Here is a 16,673-nt window from a genome sequence, read left to right as displayed (position 1 = left end):
CAAAAATAAAGAAGTGAATAGAATATGAATACATGTTTGTCTTTTTAAATTGTTGGATATTTGTGTTGCTATACTTATTGTGATATTCATGTTTCAATAATATGTATTTTGTTTCAAGATCATCATGTGCACGACAAGAATAGATCCTAGTTTTTGTTCACTTTTTGTTATATAGTTCAAGGGAGTACCTCCTTGTATTTGGAAATATTAAAACATTTATATAACTTAATTTATATAATTGATGTTTAAATTTGAATATATGAACTTAACTCTGAAATTCATATAATCATGTTTTATGTATGCGTGTTTATCTCATTTATTCCTTTATAGTGATATTTGTTGTTCAATGTATGTTATAAATATTATGGTTGTGATGATGATGATGATGATAATATTTATGAGATTGAGACCGAGGATGATTAAGTCATGATTGAGTTATGAGATGTGCGATATTATAAGTGTAAACAGAGTATATGTCGATAACTTGGGACCTTCAGGTATAGAGTAGACTTTGCCAAAATTTTAGAGGAAATTTCTGTAAAAAAAAAAAATCACTCGTATTTTTTTGTATTTTTGTATTTTTTTTAATTTGATAATAATAAAAATAATTTTTTAAAAATAAAAAGTATTATTTTAATATATTTTCAAGTAAAAAATACTTTAAAAACAATATAAAAAACACCGAAGACAAAAGACAAGGAGCTTCTTAGTTGGATTAGCTAATTTTTAATGACATGGTAACTTGACAAAAATAGACTATTAGGGTATAGCAGACCTATTTATGGTATAGGCTTAGGTTAGGTTTGGATTTTTTTTTAATCATGGGCTTGGGCTTACTATTTAGGCTTATACTTTTACTAAATTGATCGATGATGGGCTTTTGGCCCATGTGAAAATAATTAAAAGAAAAATCCAAATCTCTAACATTATATATAAAATACTCCACATTTATCAATTTAAACGCACTTGATTAACAAAAATAAAAACTATAATAGAATGGTAAAACACTATGGTGTACCTTTTTTGTCCATCTCTTAAAATATTAAATATTAGTATTCATAACATATTTTTAAAATCCAGCCTGACCCAATGAGTAGACTCAGGACTCGGTTGATTTGGGTCTGGATCAGGTTGGATTTATAAAAAAATAAGGATAGTTAAAAACTCGGCTGACCTGATCAACCCGACAAGTTGACCAGGTCACCTTGACGGTTGATGATCTGAATGATCATCAAAAACCTGATTGTAACATGTTGACTATTTTTTTATTTTTTTACCAAAATAATATCGTTTTAATTTATAAAAAAATTAAGGTTGACCCAGGTGACCCGGTCAAAACTCAATAACCCGAGCCTTGAGTCAAGTCGACCACCAGGCCGGGTTTAAAATCGCTAATTCATAAGCATTATTTTAATAAAGAAACAGCAACATAATAATAGAACACCATGGTGCCCTCTCATTGTCATCATGATAGTGAAATCACTATTCAAAAACTATATATATATATTAATTTTGGTTATTCAAATTTAATTTCTTTCAATTTAGTCATTAAGATTTATTTTTTATATCAGTTAGTTTTGATGCTTAATAACATATCAAATTTACATAGGAAAATATTTAATTATTGTAAAAAACATAAAATTAAACAACAACCATCAAAATTGATATTTGTAAAAAATAAATGTAAACTTTTTGTTAACTAGGTGTGTCAAAATATAGTTTAATCCCTCTATTTTAATTTTTTAAAGTTTAGTATGTTCTAGTTTTGGAATATTCATTTATATCATAAAGTTTATTTAATTTGCATTTCAATCCCTAAAATTTAAGAGAACATAGAGAAAGTTGTTAGAAAATCAAGAACAAAAAAAAAGCTTTTAGATAGCTGTTTCCAACCACCATGGACTCTTATTTTAATGACTATGGATTTGTCTTTGAAAGTGTAACTTAAGAGAGATAGTTTTTATTTTCAATGACACCGAGAAAAATATATCAAAACTCGTAAAGTTTTTTTTATTTGATTTATGTTTTTAATTTGATTAGAATATTTTTTGCTGTTTGAAACAGGGTTATAATAGTTTGTGAGATTTTTCATATTTTCTTATAAAAAAATTGTTAAAATTTAGGTTTTTAGGGGTATAAAAACTTGAATCTCAATTTTTAAATTACTAAATGTATCTCCAATGATTGGAAAAAAAGGTTGAAATGAGCAGTTATTTTTTAATTTAAAAAAACAATTAAGAGAATGATCCTTGATGACAAAAAAAAATAAAAAATAAGAGCACATAGGTTTTCATATTGGTTAGGCATGCATGCCTAACCTTTGTGTGTTTGTTTTTTTATATATTTTTTTATTAAATTATTTTTAATAAATTTATTTAAATTATTTTTAAATAACCATCCAATCATGCCATTATTTTTAAATAATGTTAGCATTATCTATGGTAATATTAGTGATTATTGTTTTGAATAGGTATGTATGTATCTAATATAAATAATTTTCTAAATGTGAATGAAATATCTATTTTTAAATATTAATTTTATTAAAAAAAATTTACTAATACATCTCCATCAAAAATAATAATTCATTGTTTTTAATTTATTTATTAAAACTTGCTTTTAAGAATATAATAAATTTTTGTCTAGAAAAAAAGACTTTTGATAAATGATATCTTGTTAAGTAAAAAAAAGACATCCGTAAGGAAACATGTTTTGATTAAGTTAATATCTTATATTTATTTCAAATTGTTAGAATTGATATTGATTTTAATTGATTACAATTTCTAAGCAATTAAAAAAAAGCTAAAGAAAAATATATGAATTTTTTAAAAAAAATACATTAGTTAAAAAATATATAATTTATAATAGTAATTAAATCTTTTCTAAAAAATTTAAATTATGACATTTATAATGAAAATCTATTTTTATTATTATATAATCAAATAAAACAATTTCAAAGAATACCCTGCATAAAAATTAATTAATTATATATATATCTTTAAAATTTTTATTTTAATACTCAACTAATATTAATAAATTTTTCATATTTTATTAACTCATTTACTTTTCTCTGTATTTACACTAAATACGGGTAAATTTTCAATTCTTAATTTAAATTTTCGTAAGAAACCAATGATATGAACATCGAAGGAGAGATGGGCCGAAGAAGGCCCAAAAGTCTTCCTCTGAAAGAAAATGTTTTTTGTGAGGAAGGATAAGGTGAGGCGGGTTATTGTTTCAAGGGTGAGACAGAGAGAGATTCTGAGAAGATAGAAAGGAGAAGAATGGGGAGCAGCGGCACTTGTTCTCTTTGGAGTGGGTTCTTAGGAAGTGGGGGGCAGCAGCTCCGGGCATCGGTGGCAGCAGCCAAGCAGAGGGCAAGCCCAAGTCTAAGCTTTGTAACAGTTGAAGCCAAAGCCAAAACTAGACGCGAAGACAGGACTGCTCGCCATATTCGTATCAGAAAGAAGGTCTCTCTCTCTTTGCACTTCTTTATGTGATGTGATGACTTTTAGATAATCCCACCTCAGATGGGGTCTTAAAATTCCTTTAACTTGTATATAAAAAGCTAAATCCCTTTTTTTCCCACATTTGTTCATAATTAATTAATGCTTTGGATTGTTGTCTTGGCTGGTCTTGAGTTGGCTGTGGAATCTTGGTCTCAGGTGGAAGGGACTCCAGATAGGCCTAGATTGTGTGTCTTCCGTTCCAACAAGCATCTCTACGTCCAAGTGATTGATGATACAAAGATGCACACGCTCGCTTCCGCTTCAACCATGCAGAAGCCCTTCGCTCAGGACTTTGATTACTCTTCTGGTCCAACCATTGTAAGCTTACAAACGCTACAGTCTTTCTTTGATGTTTTCTTTTCCTTTCCAATGTCTATTACAGCTACATAGTTTTAGCTATGCCAACTTCTTCATTCTTATTCTGTGATAGTCTTTTTAAAAATCTACAAATTGTTGCTTCTTCTTAACCAAGATTTAAAGAGAGAGTTTGGAGTAAAACTGTGATGCAAACCAAACACTTTCAAATTTGTGGTTGGGGCAAAACGCAGACGCAAACAAACGGAGCCTTAATACTTGTGCGTTTTGATGCATTGCTGACTGAATTATGATCCCCGTACCTACAACCCTCCCTGAATCACTTCATTTCTGTGCTGCTGCCGTTTTGCCAAACTATTTCTCATTGATTGCAAGCTAAGCTTTTGTTTCTACTACCTTTTCCTTTCTCACCAGGAAGTAGCTAAGAAGGTAGGTGAAGTCATTGCAAAATCTTGTTTAGAGAAGGGTATAACTAAGGTGGCTTTTGACAGAGGTGGGTACCCTTATCATGGGCGTGTAGCAGCCCTTGCAGATGCAGCTCGGGAAAATGGCCTGCAATTCTAGAAATGTGATTGGTCAGTCACTTTTGAGCATTCTTTTTTCCTTTTCTTTTTGTACTTTGTGATGGAATCATGCATGAATTTGTGGGTGAAACTCTGTAATTTTGTTAATTACTGGAAGTGGAAAAGCTCTTTAGTTCTCTTGGTCAATTCATATCATTTATATTTGAAAAAAGGAAATCAAATTCAACTGTGTCCTCTTATTTTGATGGATGGAATCCACATTGCACTTGACAACTATTCTTTCCTCTCCCACCAGTGGGTTGGGAGCTGAAAAGCGTAAGCCCATAATCGCTTGGGGTAGCAACTTAGTACAACATAAAGTTGATTGCCAGGAGAGTGATAGGAGCATTTATGCTGGAAAAGAAAAGTAGGAGCAAACGATTCTATGGAAGCTCTGTGAGGAAATCCAGTATCCCAGTCAGTCATTACCTATACCGGTATTAAATAAGGGAAGAACAGTTCCACTTGAAATCGTGTCTTTAATTATGATGATTTCTGTTGTCTTTGAATACTTGATAAGAAGAGGTTATAAGCAAGTTGTTTTTTTTCTTGGAACAACCTTTCTCATGCCAAGTATTTAGATATATCACATCCCTAGATTCAAATGTAGATAGAAGGCTTCATGTTGAGCATGCATATTGAGGCAAAAAGCCTATCTTTAGCATATTTACATAGCAGTGAAGGCCTTTGAGTTTAAGTGGTTATTTCTATGGTACCGAAGCTCTGTTTGATCTAGCATCTGAGAGGTCCAAGTATTGGGACTAACACTCTCATTTATTTGCAAATTAATTTCAACATAATCGGTAGGTATTATATCTGCCCACATGGTTAAATATTGCACATCTCAGTTTGGCCAATCATACATGAATTCCCAAAATCCAGTTTGTCCATTCATCCCATACATACCTTCTTTTGATATTAGCCACGAGCATTGAGTCTCGCATCTTGTGTGATCCCTTGAAAACGAGTATGCATCAAAATGGGATCTCCTAGCATTTTCCCATTCCATATCACAATAAAGTAGAGTAGTTCCCCATGCATTGACTGAGAAGTCCCAACCAAATTCACTTCCATCGGCTATGTCCTGCTGGCCAAGATCATCATCTTTCGACTGACAATGTATGCTCAAGTTTTCCCCATTGCCTAATCTGTTCTTGATGCTTGCATGCACGTCATCTGAAAGAACCATCCTGGAGAAGCTGAATACCAGGAGCAACACCACATGACAACCCACCTGATATGGGGCAGGCATATTGTTGTAGTTGATTTGAACAAATTCTGATCTGGTGCTAGTTTTTTTTTTTTTTTTTGACGGATAAAAGCTACAACAAATTCTGATCTGGTGCTAGTTTTTTTTTTAACTGATAAAAGCTACAATGATAGCTTTATTTATGTGAGCTTGTTCAGCATCATGCGTTAATTTTAGTAAAATATTGTCAGCCACAATGAAATGAGATCCGATCCTGTTTACAAAATCAAGGATTGGCGATGCTTTCTAGTACGGTTCCTTGTTCTGTTTCAGGAAGTAACGTCGTCCTTCGTTTTAACTGCCGAACAACAAGGTTCTGGCATTGGGATTGCTGGACTCATAACCCACGTATTGATCTGATCTTGCTACACTGAACAATTTTACTCACAAGTCTTCTAATCAATGACTTTTGTTCCTAATCACGATCACCATAATATCCAACCATTGTTGTACTAATCAGTTCGTTGTTGACTTGGATCTTGCATCGGAGATGTTTCGGATTGATTCATGGAAGTCAGGTTTTATAATTATGCTCATAATTCAAAATAATGCTGTTAATTCTAGATTTTTTTTATATATATAATTCTGATATCTTATTGTCAAAACTATAAAAAACATGTTTTTTTTTTTTTCAACTCAAAAACTGTTTAAATGACACCTAAAACATGAAATTGAACGGATTCAAAATTTCTAAAACATGTTGTGTTTTTTTTCCCCGGCATTTTATCAGTTTGATGCCTTTCTAAACGAACAGACAACACATCTACTTCCATTGAAAGAAAGCTCTGATATACAAAAGATGATTAACAAGCACAAAAGATCATGCTTTCTTTTTCAGTCCACTTCAATCCGATTACTATCATTTGTATGATGATTCTTTTGTTATTTTTCTCAAATTATTTTAGTATTTATTATCAACTCATTCATTATTTCTATTGCAGCTCATTAGATATTTATTTGCTAGAAATTGAGAAGTGCGTGCAGATCACAAAAGATTCACCAGAACTGGAACCTGCTTCCTTAAATGAAGCCAGCAGATCAAGCTTACATGTATACATATAGATACAATAATAGTCTTAGTGTATATTTGGTATTTTGATATGCTTTTCTGATCGTGACTTGAATAAATAAATTTAAAAAATATATAAATTTATAACCAAAGTTTTAAGAGAGTTTTCATTGAAATACATACAAATCTATAAAAACTATAATATATGTTGATTTACCAAATATTTTTCAAAACTGTGATCGAAGAAAAAAAATAAAATTTCAAGCACATCCAATTAAGAACTAATTTTGGGAGGTGTTTGAAAATATAATAGTAGTTATTTTAAAAAAAAAATAAAATTTCAAGCACATCCAATTGAGAACTAATTTTGGGAGATGTTTGAAAGTATGGTGGTAGTTATTTTAAAGTGTTTTTTAATTGGAAATTTATTAAAAAAAAAATTTAAAAAAAATTATTTTTAACATTAACATATTAAAATAATCTGGAAACACTAAAAAAAATAAATTTAAAATAAAAAATAAATTTTATATTTTTAAAATACAAAAATAAATTATAAACCCTAACTAGCTATCACTGAGCATTTAACAAGTAGAAGCCCTCCTCCCACTTTCATAGCGATCCTATGTATTCTCCAGGGTCTAACTCGATATGCCCAAATAGACATTCCAAATTTTAACTGCCTTGGGCTGTCCCCCTTGAGGAATATTATTGTTATTGTTAACAGTTCAATTTTAGCTGCCTTGGGCTGTCCCCCTTGAGGAATAGTATTGTTATTGTTAACAGTTCATAAATAGCTTGCCTAATTAAGATGTAATCGCTATTAATAAGGATCGACAAGGAGGAAGGTTGCCTTCTGCACAAAATGCGCACGCAGCTCATGCATTCTTCCCCACAGCTGGCTAGCCCTCAATTTAAATGTATTAGCAATGATACGCGTGCTCTATGAATAGTTTTACGTTGGATTTTTTTTTTTTCCCTGAAAAAAGATTCGAATTAAGCTTGTTGAGAAACCCAGTTTTTCCTCCTCTCTGGTAATTAACCTGTAGGGTTCTGTTGCTCATGTTATATTTATATATATGTAAAAAAATAGTGTTTATCTAGGGTTCGTGTGAGAATATGGCCGCCAACACAAGTAATGTAACAGCTGCATTGCCAAAGCCTATGAAGGCAACGTCAAATGGAGCGTTTCAGCATGAGAATCCATTAGATTATGCGCTTCCTTTGTTGATCCTTCAGATATGTTTGGTCGTCGCTTTTACAAGGACCCTTGCATTCCTTCTCAAACCCCTCAGGCAACCCAGAGTCATTGCTGAGATCATTGTAAGTTTCTGCTCTTGAATACCATCATCATTGTGTATGTGATCTTATCTTTTATATATCAAGGACTTTGTTCTTCGATAAAAGGAGTTGAGAAATTTCTGCAGGGAGGAATACTGCTTGGACCATCTGCATTGGGAAGAAGCGAGAGATTTCTTCACACGGTGTTCCCACCCAAGAGCATGACTGTCCTGGACACGGTCGCCAACATCGGTCTCCTTTTCTTCTTGTTTTTGGTGGGTTTAGAGCTTGACATTCGATCCATTCGTCGCACTGGAAAGAAGTCCTTGGCAATAGCCGGCGCTGGCATCACCCTTCCTTTCCTTTTAGGAATCGGCACCTCATTTGTTCTTCGTTCCACCATATCCAAAGGAAGCGCTCACGCCCCTTTCCTTGTCTTCATGGGCGTCTCTCTCTCCATCACCGCTTTCCCAGTCCTGGCCCGTATTTTGGCGGAACTCAAGCTTCTAACCACCGATGTGGGCCGCATAGCAATGTCTGCAGCAGCAGTCAATGATGTTGTTGCCTGGATTCTCCTTGCACTTGCTATTGCTCTCTCAGGCAGCAACACTTCTCCGCTTATCTCCTTATGGGTCCTCCTTTGTGGCGTGGGGTTTGTTGTGTTCTCCGTTTATGTCATAAGACCATTACTGGAGCTTATGGCCCGGCGCAGCCCTGACGGCGAGCCGGTGAAAGAGATCTACATTTGCATCACGTTGTCACTTGTGTTGGCTTCCTCTTTCGTCACCGACTCCATCGGCATACATGCCCTTTTTGGAGCTTTTGTGGTGGGAATTTTAGTACCCAAGGACAGTCCTTTTCCCGGGGTTCTTATAGAGAAGATAGAGGATCTTGTGGCGGGGCTCTTTCTGCCACTCTATTTCGCATCCAGCGGGCTCAAGACCAACGTTGCAACCATAAGTGGAGCACAATCTTGGGGCTTGCTTGTGCTCGTAATAGCCACTGCTTGTTTCGGTAAGATAATTGGGACAATGCTTGTGTCAAGGATGATTTTTAAGGTGCCCTTTAGAGAAGCTGCGGCTCTTGGATTCCTAATGAACACCAAAGGCCTGGTGGAGCTCATTGTCCTCAATATTGGCAAGGATCGCAAGGCAAGTACTCATGTTCATTGCTTAGCTAGCTAGCTAGCTAGCTCTAGGCAGCATCACTCAGAATTCGTAGCGCTTGTGTCTTATGCAGGTGCTCAATGATCAGACTTTTGCCGTTTTAGTTTTAATGGCGCTGTTCACCACCTTCATCACTACGCCAATCGTGATGGCCGTGTATAAGCCTGCTAGAAAGGGAGCGCCTTACAAGAACCGTACTGTCAAACGCAAGGATCTTGACACAGAGCTTCGACTGCTGGCCTGCTTCCATAGCAGCCGCAATATTCCTACTATGATCAACCTTGTGGAGTGTTCCCGAGGAACACGGCAGCGAGGACGCCTCTGCGTGTATGCCATGCACCTCATGGAACTTTCAGAGCGATCATCTGCAATTTCAATGGTTCATAAAGCCCGCAAAAATGGACTCCCTTTTTGGAACAAGAAACGTGATGATAGAGATCAAATGGTGATTGCTTTTGAAGCTTATCAGCAACTCAGCAGTGTCACCATCCGTCCCATGACTGCCATCTCTGCTCTCAACACTATCTACGAGGACATCTGCACCAGCGCACACCAAAAGCGTGCTGCCATGATTCTCCTCCCATTCCACAAGCACCAGAGAGTGGACGGAAGCTTGGAGTCTTTGGGGCATTCGCTGCAGGAGGTAAACCAGCGCGTCCTCCGTCATTCTCCATGTTCTGTTGGTATTCTCATTGACCGTGGCTTCGGAGGCACCACCCAAGTCTCGGCCAGTGATGTGTCCTCCAAGATTGTAGTCCCTTTCTTTGGAGGTAGTGACGACATGGAAGCTCTAGCCTACGGGATGAGAATGGCGGAGCACTATATTAATTTACCATTAATTAGCAATTATTCATCATTTAATTTGTTATATGACCTTCCTTTCCTAATTAAGCTTGCTAGATATGATAATGTATGAATATTAATTACGATATGATGGGTCCTCATTTCTGTAAACCAACCTCGTTTAAAAACCAGCACAAGAAAGTCACGATCTAAGATAAGATTATGTTTTTCTTGGTGTCTAATTTCATGTTGAACTATGATATGACAACATTCAATTCTAAGTTGGGTAGGATAATGTTCATACCTAGCTCTAGGTTGGGTCATGACACATCTATATCCAACTTAATATTAGGCTAGGACATGCTGACACCCAATCCTATATTGGGCTATAAGGTGTCCAAGTCCAATCCTCTATTAAGTCAGGAATGCGAACGCGCCCAACTTTACGTTAGATGTGGCATGTCCATCCTGATCATTTCCGGGTATAATCACAAGCTGAACCCAATTTCTTTTAGGTTGAGTGTGTAAATTGAACCCAACATCCCTCAGATTGATTGTGCAATTAAAGGGTCACTTTACACTGAACCTCTCATATCCTGAGTCTAGGTTAATAATTATAATACTCATTATAATCTTGTTAAATATGAATAAATAGTCTATATTTATATTAATTAAATGTGATGGTACAAGCAATAAGATAATATTGTCTTACTCATACAATATTATATTTCTACCCTTTCTATGTCATGAAACATGTCAAATCAAGTAATATAAAATAGGACAGGAATATACACAAAGAGGTTTGAAACCTTATACTCTTTGAAACAAATTCTCTACTTCTTCTTCTTTAATTATACATATTCTTCCATTGCCTCTTCTCTATTTTCATAAAAACTTATTAATACTTTTATTAATGTCATTTGCTACACAAATATAACTAGTACTAACTTGATCTTTGAAGGGTCTCTCATCAACATATCTAAAGAACTTTATGCAAGTATTTATTCAATAAGAGATACATATCCTCTAAGAAAATTCATTGAAGAAAAAGTTATTATAATCTTAAAGTGAAGGTTTACAAGAATTTCTACAAATAATTCATCTCAGAATATTTTTTGTGATTTTTGTATCGGTAATGCGGTGAAATGTGTTTTTTATTCCAAAATGATAATTATTAAACTTTGTTCAAATTTGTTTTGTCTCTTTTAACTTTTAAGTGGGTTTATAGTTTCTCAATTATTAAAGTTTTTGTAATTCACCACTGAAATTAAATCAATCCGTTAGTCCTCGCATTTAGTTTAAATTTTGCCAAAATAAATTGATATCGTTGGAGATAGGCCTCGCTTATAGAAAGAAATTTTCTAATTTTTTCATATTTGGTTATATTTTGAAAAACTAATAGACAGAAACTCACTTTTCATTAAAAAAAAAAAAAAGTAGTAGAGAAAGAAGAATGTTTGTGGTTTAAAAAAGTAGAAAGATGCCTTTCGTTTTTAGCCCACTTCAATTATAATATGTATTGAAAGAGGGATTAATTTAAAACTAATAAAAATATAAATATAAAACTCCTGCAAACTATCATGGGATTAATTTAAAACTATAAGGATGGAGTTTTCAATTCTTTATTTTCACTTTGCTTTCCTCTCCACTTCCAGATGACCTGTGGACCATACTCTAGCTACTAAGAAAGCATGCAAAGCCATCCTGTATATTCCTCCTTATGGATATCCTCCAAAGGAATTGAGGGCACGTGATTGTTACAAATTTATTTTTAGCACTTGGTTAATAAATTAAAAGTAAAGTCCAATTATTAGTATGATTAAAATAAATTATAAATAAATAAAAAATTATTTTAAAAAACTTTTGCTTGTATTATTTTTAAATCCAAAACTCTCAATCTCACATAATAGAGGTTTTCTTTGTAGCTTATATAGCGAGTAAATCCCCACGTAAATATAGGACTAAAAACATTAAGACTTCGACGAGTAACCGAAACCCAAGAAAAAAAGGAATGGGTATAACCCTCATAAATAAATAAATAAATGTTGTTAAGGTTAAAAATAAGAATTTTGAATTTTAGTTTAAAATTTATAATGTTAGTGAAACTCGTAACGAGTTTTGGTAGATAAAAGAATAAAAAAATAAAAAAATGATCCTAAGAATTTAGTGAGGTAAATAAGAATTTTGAATTTTAGCTTCAATTTATAACATTAATGAAACCGGTAACGAGTTTTGATGTGTAAAAGAATGAGAAAAATAAAGAAATATTGATCCTAAGAAATTAGTGTGGTTGAGTGTGGTAATTAATGGTAAGCTATAATAAAAGATAATACAAAGAAAAAGGGCAAGTGTGATGGTACAAATATCAATTACAAAACCAGTAACATTACCGTGAAACCGTAATAATTTCGGTAAAGAAATAAAAAATAAAAAATAATTATATTTTTTAAAATGATAAAACAGCCCAAGACTTTATAGGAATAATCGATATGATTTATGTAAGGACTGAACAAGAAAAATTAAATTTTTGCATAAAATCACTTATGGATTAGTTTTACGATATCGAGTATGCATCTCAATTTAATTGTTATATCGGGCTAAAATTTTACAAGTAGACTAGTGACATGTTTTATCTTATATTCAAATTTTAGAGTAATCAGCATTTGGAAAGGCTACATGATTGGCAGTAGTCAAACAAAATAAAGAAAATATCATATAGACTTACTAATGGTAATTTCATAAATAAGTGGGAAAATGAAAAAATTTGGTTCTTCTTCTCTTTATAACTGACGGGTCTGTTAGAGAAGAAGAAAGTAAGAGGAAGAGAAAGCTTGAGTGAAGGGAGAAAATTCAAGAAAAAAAATATGAAAGTGAAGAGTGAATATGTGATTCTAACTAAAAATTCTCAAAAAAAAAAAAGGAAGAAAATAAAAGAGAGCAAGAGAGTTTGGGATTTAAAGTGAGGTTTTAGTGAGAGAAAGTGAAGAATCTAAGGAGAAAGAATATGAATGTTAAACTAGTTAATGAAATGACACTTGATTTGGGTTCAAAACATCTAGGTGAATTGTTTTATGCAAGAGTTTCATGCTTAATTATGTTTTTGGAGTAAAACATATAAATTCCTAAATTTTGAGAAAACTATGATTTATGAAATTGTTGAGATTGTGCAAAGTATATGTGTTTATTGTGATAAATAAAAATGATGATGATGAGTTTAGAAGGTGTTATTAAAGAAAAATAAAATTATGAGATACAAAGATTTTAAAGAATAGCTAGCCAAAAATAGATAAAAACAAGAGAATTATAGAAGTAAAGTGAATGTTTAGTTTTTATATATATTTAGTATATGATAGTTTGTTAATGATGATTAAAATTGAATTAAATAAATTATCAAAATTCAATTATTTTCTTGCTAGTATATTGTAAATTTGAATATATATGTACAAATGTTAAAGGATTGTATTAATGGGTTAAGATTTATAAATTGATTTAGATAAACATATTTAAGGAGAAATGAAATTTATGAACAATTAAAGATTTAATTATAAAGACCTTAATGAGATAAATGATTATGATTATGATCATGCAATTAGTTTAATTAATTAGAAGTTTTTTTATATTAATGTGTTTAGTAATAATATGTTGGAAAGATTTTGAAACTTGATGGTATGAAATGTGAATTATATTTGAAAATATATATATATATAATGGAATTTTTTAAACAATTGGTATGGAAAATGGTTAACTTTTTAAATTTAATTACATGTTAGTGTTAAGAATTAACAAGACCAACAGAGAATCTAGAAAGATGGAATGAATTCTGAGTTTTGATTAAAGTTGATAAAAGTAGGTTAGGAAAGTTACTTTGATAGATGCTAATTCTAAAATGAAATGAGGTGTGGAAGAATACTTTTTCATCAGTCTAAATGGGAAGAAAATTAGATTTTCATGGCAGCCTAAATTTTGACGAAAACAAGATTTATTTCAGAACCCTATATATATCGAAGTTAAAACTTGAAAATGATAGAATTTAAAGTTGATTTCTTGAAAAAAGTTATAGATATGGATGTTATATTTCAAGTGAGATTGAAATTTATTATTTCATAGTGATATAACCCTAGATATGAGCTCAAAATCAAGGAAATGTCTAACCCAAACTAACTCTTAGATTTTTTATCTATTATAATTGTTGATTTTGAACTTGAAAGTCATGGAATTTGGAGTTAGTTTCTTTATGAAAGTTGTAGATATTAATATTATATTTCAAATGAAATTATTCTTAATTAAATTAGATTAATTTAATTTTAGATATAAGTTAAACATTGAGTATAGGCCTAAACCAAACTAAATCCTACTAGACACATTTGTTGTTTGACTTCTAATTGGGTCTGGGACTTGATATTGATAAGATTTGAAACATTCTCATTATAAAAGCTATAAATAAATGTGTTAAATTTCAATTGAAATAATTTTTATTTTATTTGGAGTTATGGAACTCCAAATATGGAAGAAATACTAAAAAGGAGTTAGGTTGCATGTTGTATGATAGATTTTTGCTTATTAAGTTTTAGCTAAATTTGAGACTAGATAGTGATAAAAGTTTGGATATGTTCCTCATGAAAATTGTCCTTAAAGATGTTAGTTTTCATTAGAAAATAACCTTGCTTGATTTGGAGCTAGTTACAAAACTCCAGTTAAAGATTGAAAACCACAAACAAGTCATGTTATAACTTGATAAATATATTGTATGTGTGTGTGAAATGAGTAATTTTCATTATGCTAATAGTTGAATTTGATTTCTTTTCCTTCTTAACATCGAAAAATGTGTCTTAGATTTTCAAAGGATTAAATCATACCTAAATCTAAGTTTTAAAGGTTGAGTTATGAAAGAAAAACTAAGTGATGTTCAACATATGTGAGTTATATTGATTTGAGTAAATAATAATTATTTTGCTTGAAAGGTTATCCTTGATCCAGAACTTTGAATAAAGGATTGCAAAGATGAAAATAAAAAAAAAAACACATGAATGAATGAATATGTATAAGTTTGTGCATGTATAATTTTGAGATAAATAAATACTCCAAATGTAATTTTGGTATGAACAAAAGTTATTGATTGTAAAATTAAATCTTGTTGTGGTACAAGAAAAGCTATAAGGATACGACAACAATAGCGAGCAATAGTGGGAGTAATAATACATACATAAACCTAAACCTAAGGTAGGTGCCTTGCACCTTAATCCTTTTATTTTATAAAACATGTAAGAGTTAAATTACTATCATTTCTTAAAATATGTTTGTGTATATAGGATTGTATATAAAAAAGAAAAAAAAATGTGATCAACTAGGTGCCCTAAATAAAGCTAGAGGCGTCAATGTATTGATTGCCGGGTTAATAATAGTATAACTAAGATGAAATGTGATAGTTTTTGTCTCATATTGAAATTTGTTTGTTATGAATAAAGTGTCAAGTTCTATATTAATGAAGTGATTTTATTGTATATCTAGTTATTGTGTAAATGCATAAATAAATATATGGAGAAACTACTGCCTGGTGATGGGTTGTTGGAACTAGTGACCTGATAATGAGACTAGTGCTTGGTGATGAGCTATTAGAACTAGTGACCTAGTAATAGAGCTAGTGCTCAAGCATAGCGCAAGAGCATTAATTGGTTAATGTTTAGGAAAACTTTTGGTGAGATGGTTCCATTGTGCCATATAATTGATTGAAATTTTTGATTTATGTTTTGGTGAGATGGTTCCATTGTGCCATATGATTGATTGAAAAATTTGATTTATGATCATGATATATTATTAAAAAATAAAATGATGTTTTGTAAAACTGATTACAAGTTTTTGGTTATAATATATATTAACTTCAGGACTAAGATTGTGAATTGGTTAGTGGCCCGTATGGAATTATTAATATTTAAATTATTAACTTGTTAGATTTTTAATGAGATGTTGTATAAAATTCAATAGTTAATATAAAACTATGATGGTGTAATAGTCATAGTTTTAAAATCCGATATGGTGATCAACCCGATCTAATGATTGGGTCACAGGTCAAATGGGTTGACCCTAGTCAACCTAAAAAAATACAATATGCATCAATTATCATGAATTAGACACAAAATACAAAGTAGTAGCTATGCACCTATAAGCAATTCAGTAAAATAGGGACACTGTAATTCAAGATGATTCTATATAAAATTCTGCAATATCATTGACAATTCAATTGTACACTTCATGCTAGAATATAAGGTCGCCAGTTCTAAAAAGAGAATGAATTCCATTGAATATTTATTTAGCATTACTTTTTAAAATATTTTTTTTTATAAATATATTAAAATAATATATATTTATTTTTTAAAATTTCTTTTTAATATTAGTGCGTTAAAAGGATTTTAAAATACTAGAAAATATTAATTTAAAAAAATAAAAAATCTCATTTTTTTAAAAAATATTTTTTAAAATATAAGAATAAAAGAAGGGTAAACTTCTTTCCATCTAATTTAAAAACAAAGCCTAAACAAAGGATTTGTTATTGGGATAAGCCATTATTTTTTAAAATATTTTTAAAAAATATTTTTTTATTTTTAAAAATTTATTTTCAATATTATTATGTCAAAATAATAAAAAAAACATGAAAATTAATTTTAAATAAAAAATAATTTTAAGTTCTTACCAAACAACATTTCAACCTTGTTTCCAAAAAGTATATCTACTACTCTAGAGTTTTCATGGCTGAATTTTTAAGTATCGATTCTTTAAAGAATGTAGAAATATGCAAAGCCTCATGAG

General features: G+C 31.4%; 3 protein-coding genes across 3 annotated transcripts; 2 read left to right on the top strand and 1 right to left on the bottom strand.

Moving 5' to 3' along the window:
* The first annotated feature begins 3,204 nt into the window (after window positions 1-3,204).
* Window positions 3,205-4,540, top strand: LOC105112879 (50S ribosomal protein L18, chloroplastic-like). The gene is made up of 3 exons (XM_011008769.1): window positions 3,205-3,467; window positions 3,663-3,824; window positions 4,236-4,540. The coding sequence occupies exons 1-3, from the start codon at window positions 3,282-3,284 to the stop codon at window positions 4,383-4,385; spliced, it is 498 nt and encodes a 165-aa protein (XP_011007071.1). The 5' UTR covers window positions 3,205-3,281; the 3' UTR covers window positions 4,386-4,540.
* A 511-nt stretch (window positions 4,541-5,051) lies between these two features.
* Window positions 5,052-5,636, bottom strand: LOC105112886 (uncharacterized). Its single transcript, XM_011008775.1, has 2 exons — window positions 5,291-5,636; window positions 5,052-5,200 (listed from the first exon to the last, which is right to left on the bottom strand). Exons 1-2 carry the CDS (start codon window positions 5,634-5,636, stop codon window positions 5,052-5,054), a joined length of 495 nt encoding a protein of 164 aa, XP_011007077.1.
* Window positions 5,637-7,375: 1,739 nt separating this feature from the next.
* LOC105112885 (cation/H(+) antiporter 19-like) lies at window positions 7,376-10,002 on the top strand. Its single transcript, XM_011008774.1, has 3 exons — window positions 7,376-7,962; window positions 8,067-9,071; window positions 9,160-10,002. The coding sequence occupies exons 1-3, from the start codon at window positions 7,759-7,761 to the stop codon at window positions 10,000-10,002; spliced, it is 2,052 nt and encodes a 683-aa protein (XP_011007076.1). The 5' UTR covers window positions 7,376-7,758.
* The last annotated feature ends 6,671 nt before the right edge of the window (window positions 10,003-16,673 follow it).

The sequence above is a fragment of the Populus euphratica genome, unplaced genomic scaffold (genome assembly GCF_000495115.2).
Source record: "Populus euphratica unplaced genomic scaffold, PopEup_1.0 scaffold369.1, whole genome shotgun sequence".
In the NCBI taxonomy this organism is placed as follows: domain Eukaryota; kingdom Viridiplantae; phylum Streptophyta; class Magnoliopsida; order Malpighiales; family Salicaceae; genus Populus; species Populus euphratica.
The sequence above is the reverse complement of the archived record's forward strand: the minus strand, read 5'-3'. Positions and strand labels throughout refer to the sequence as shown.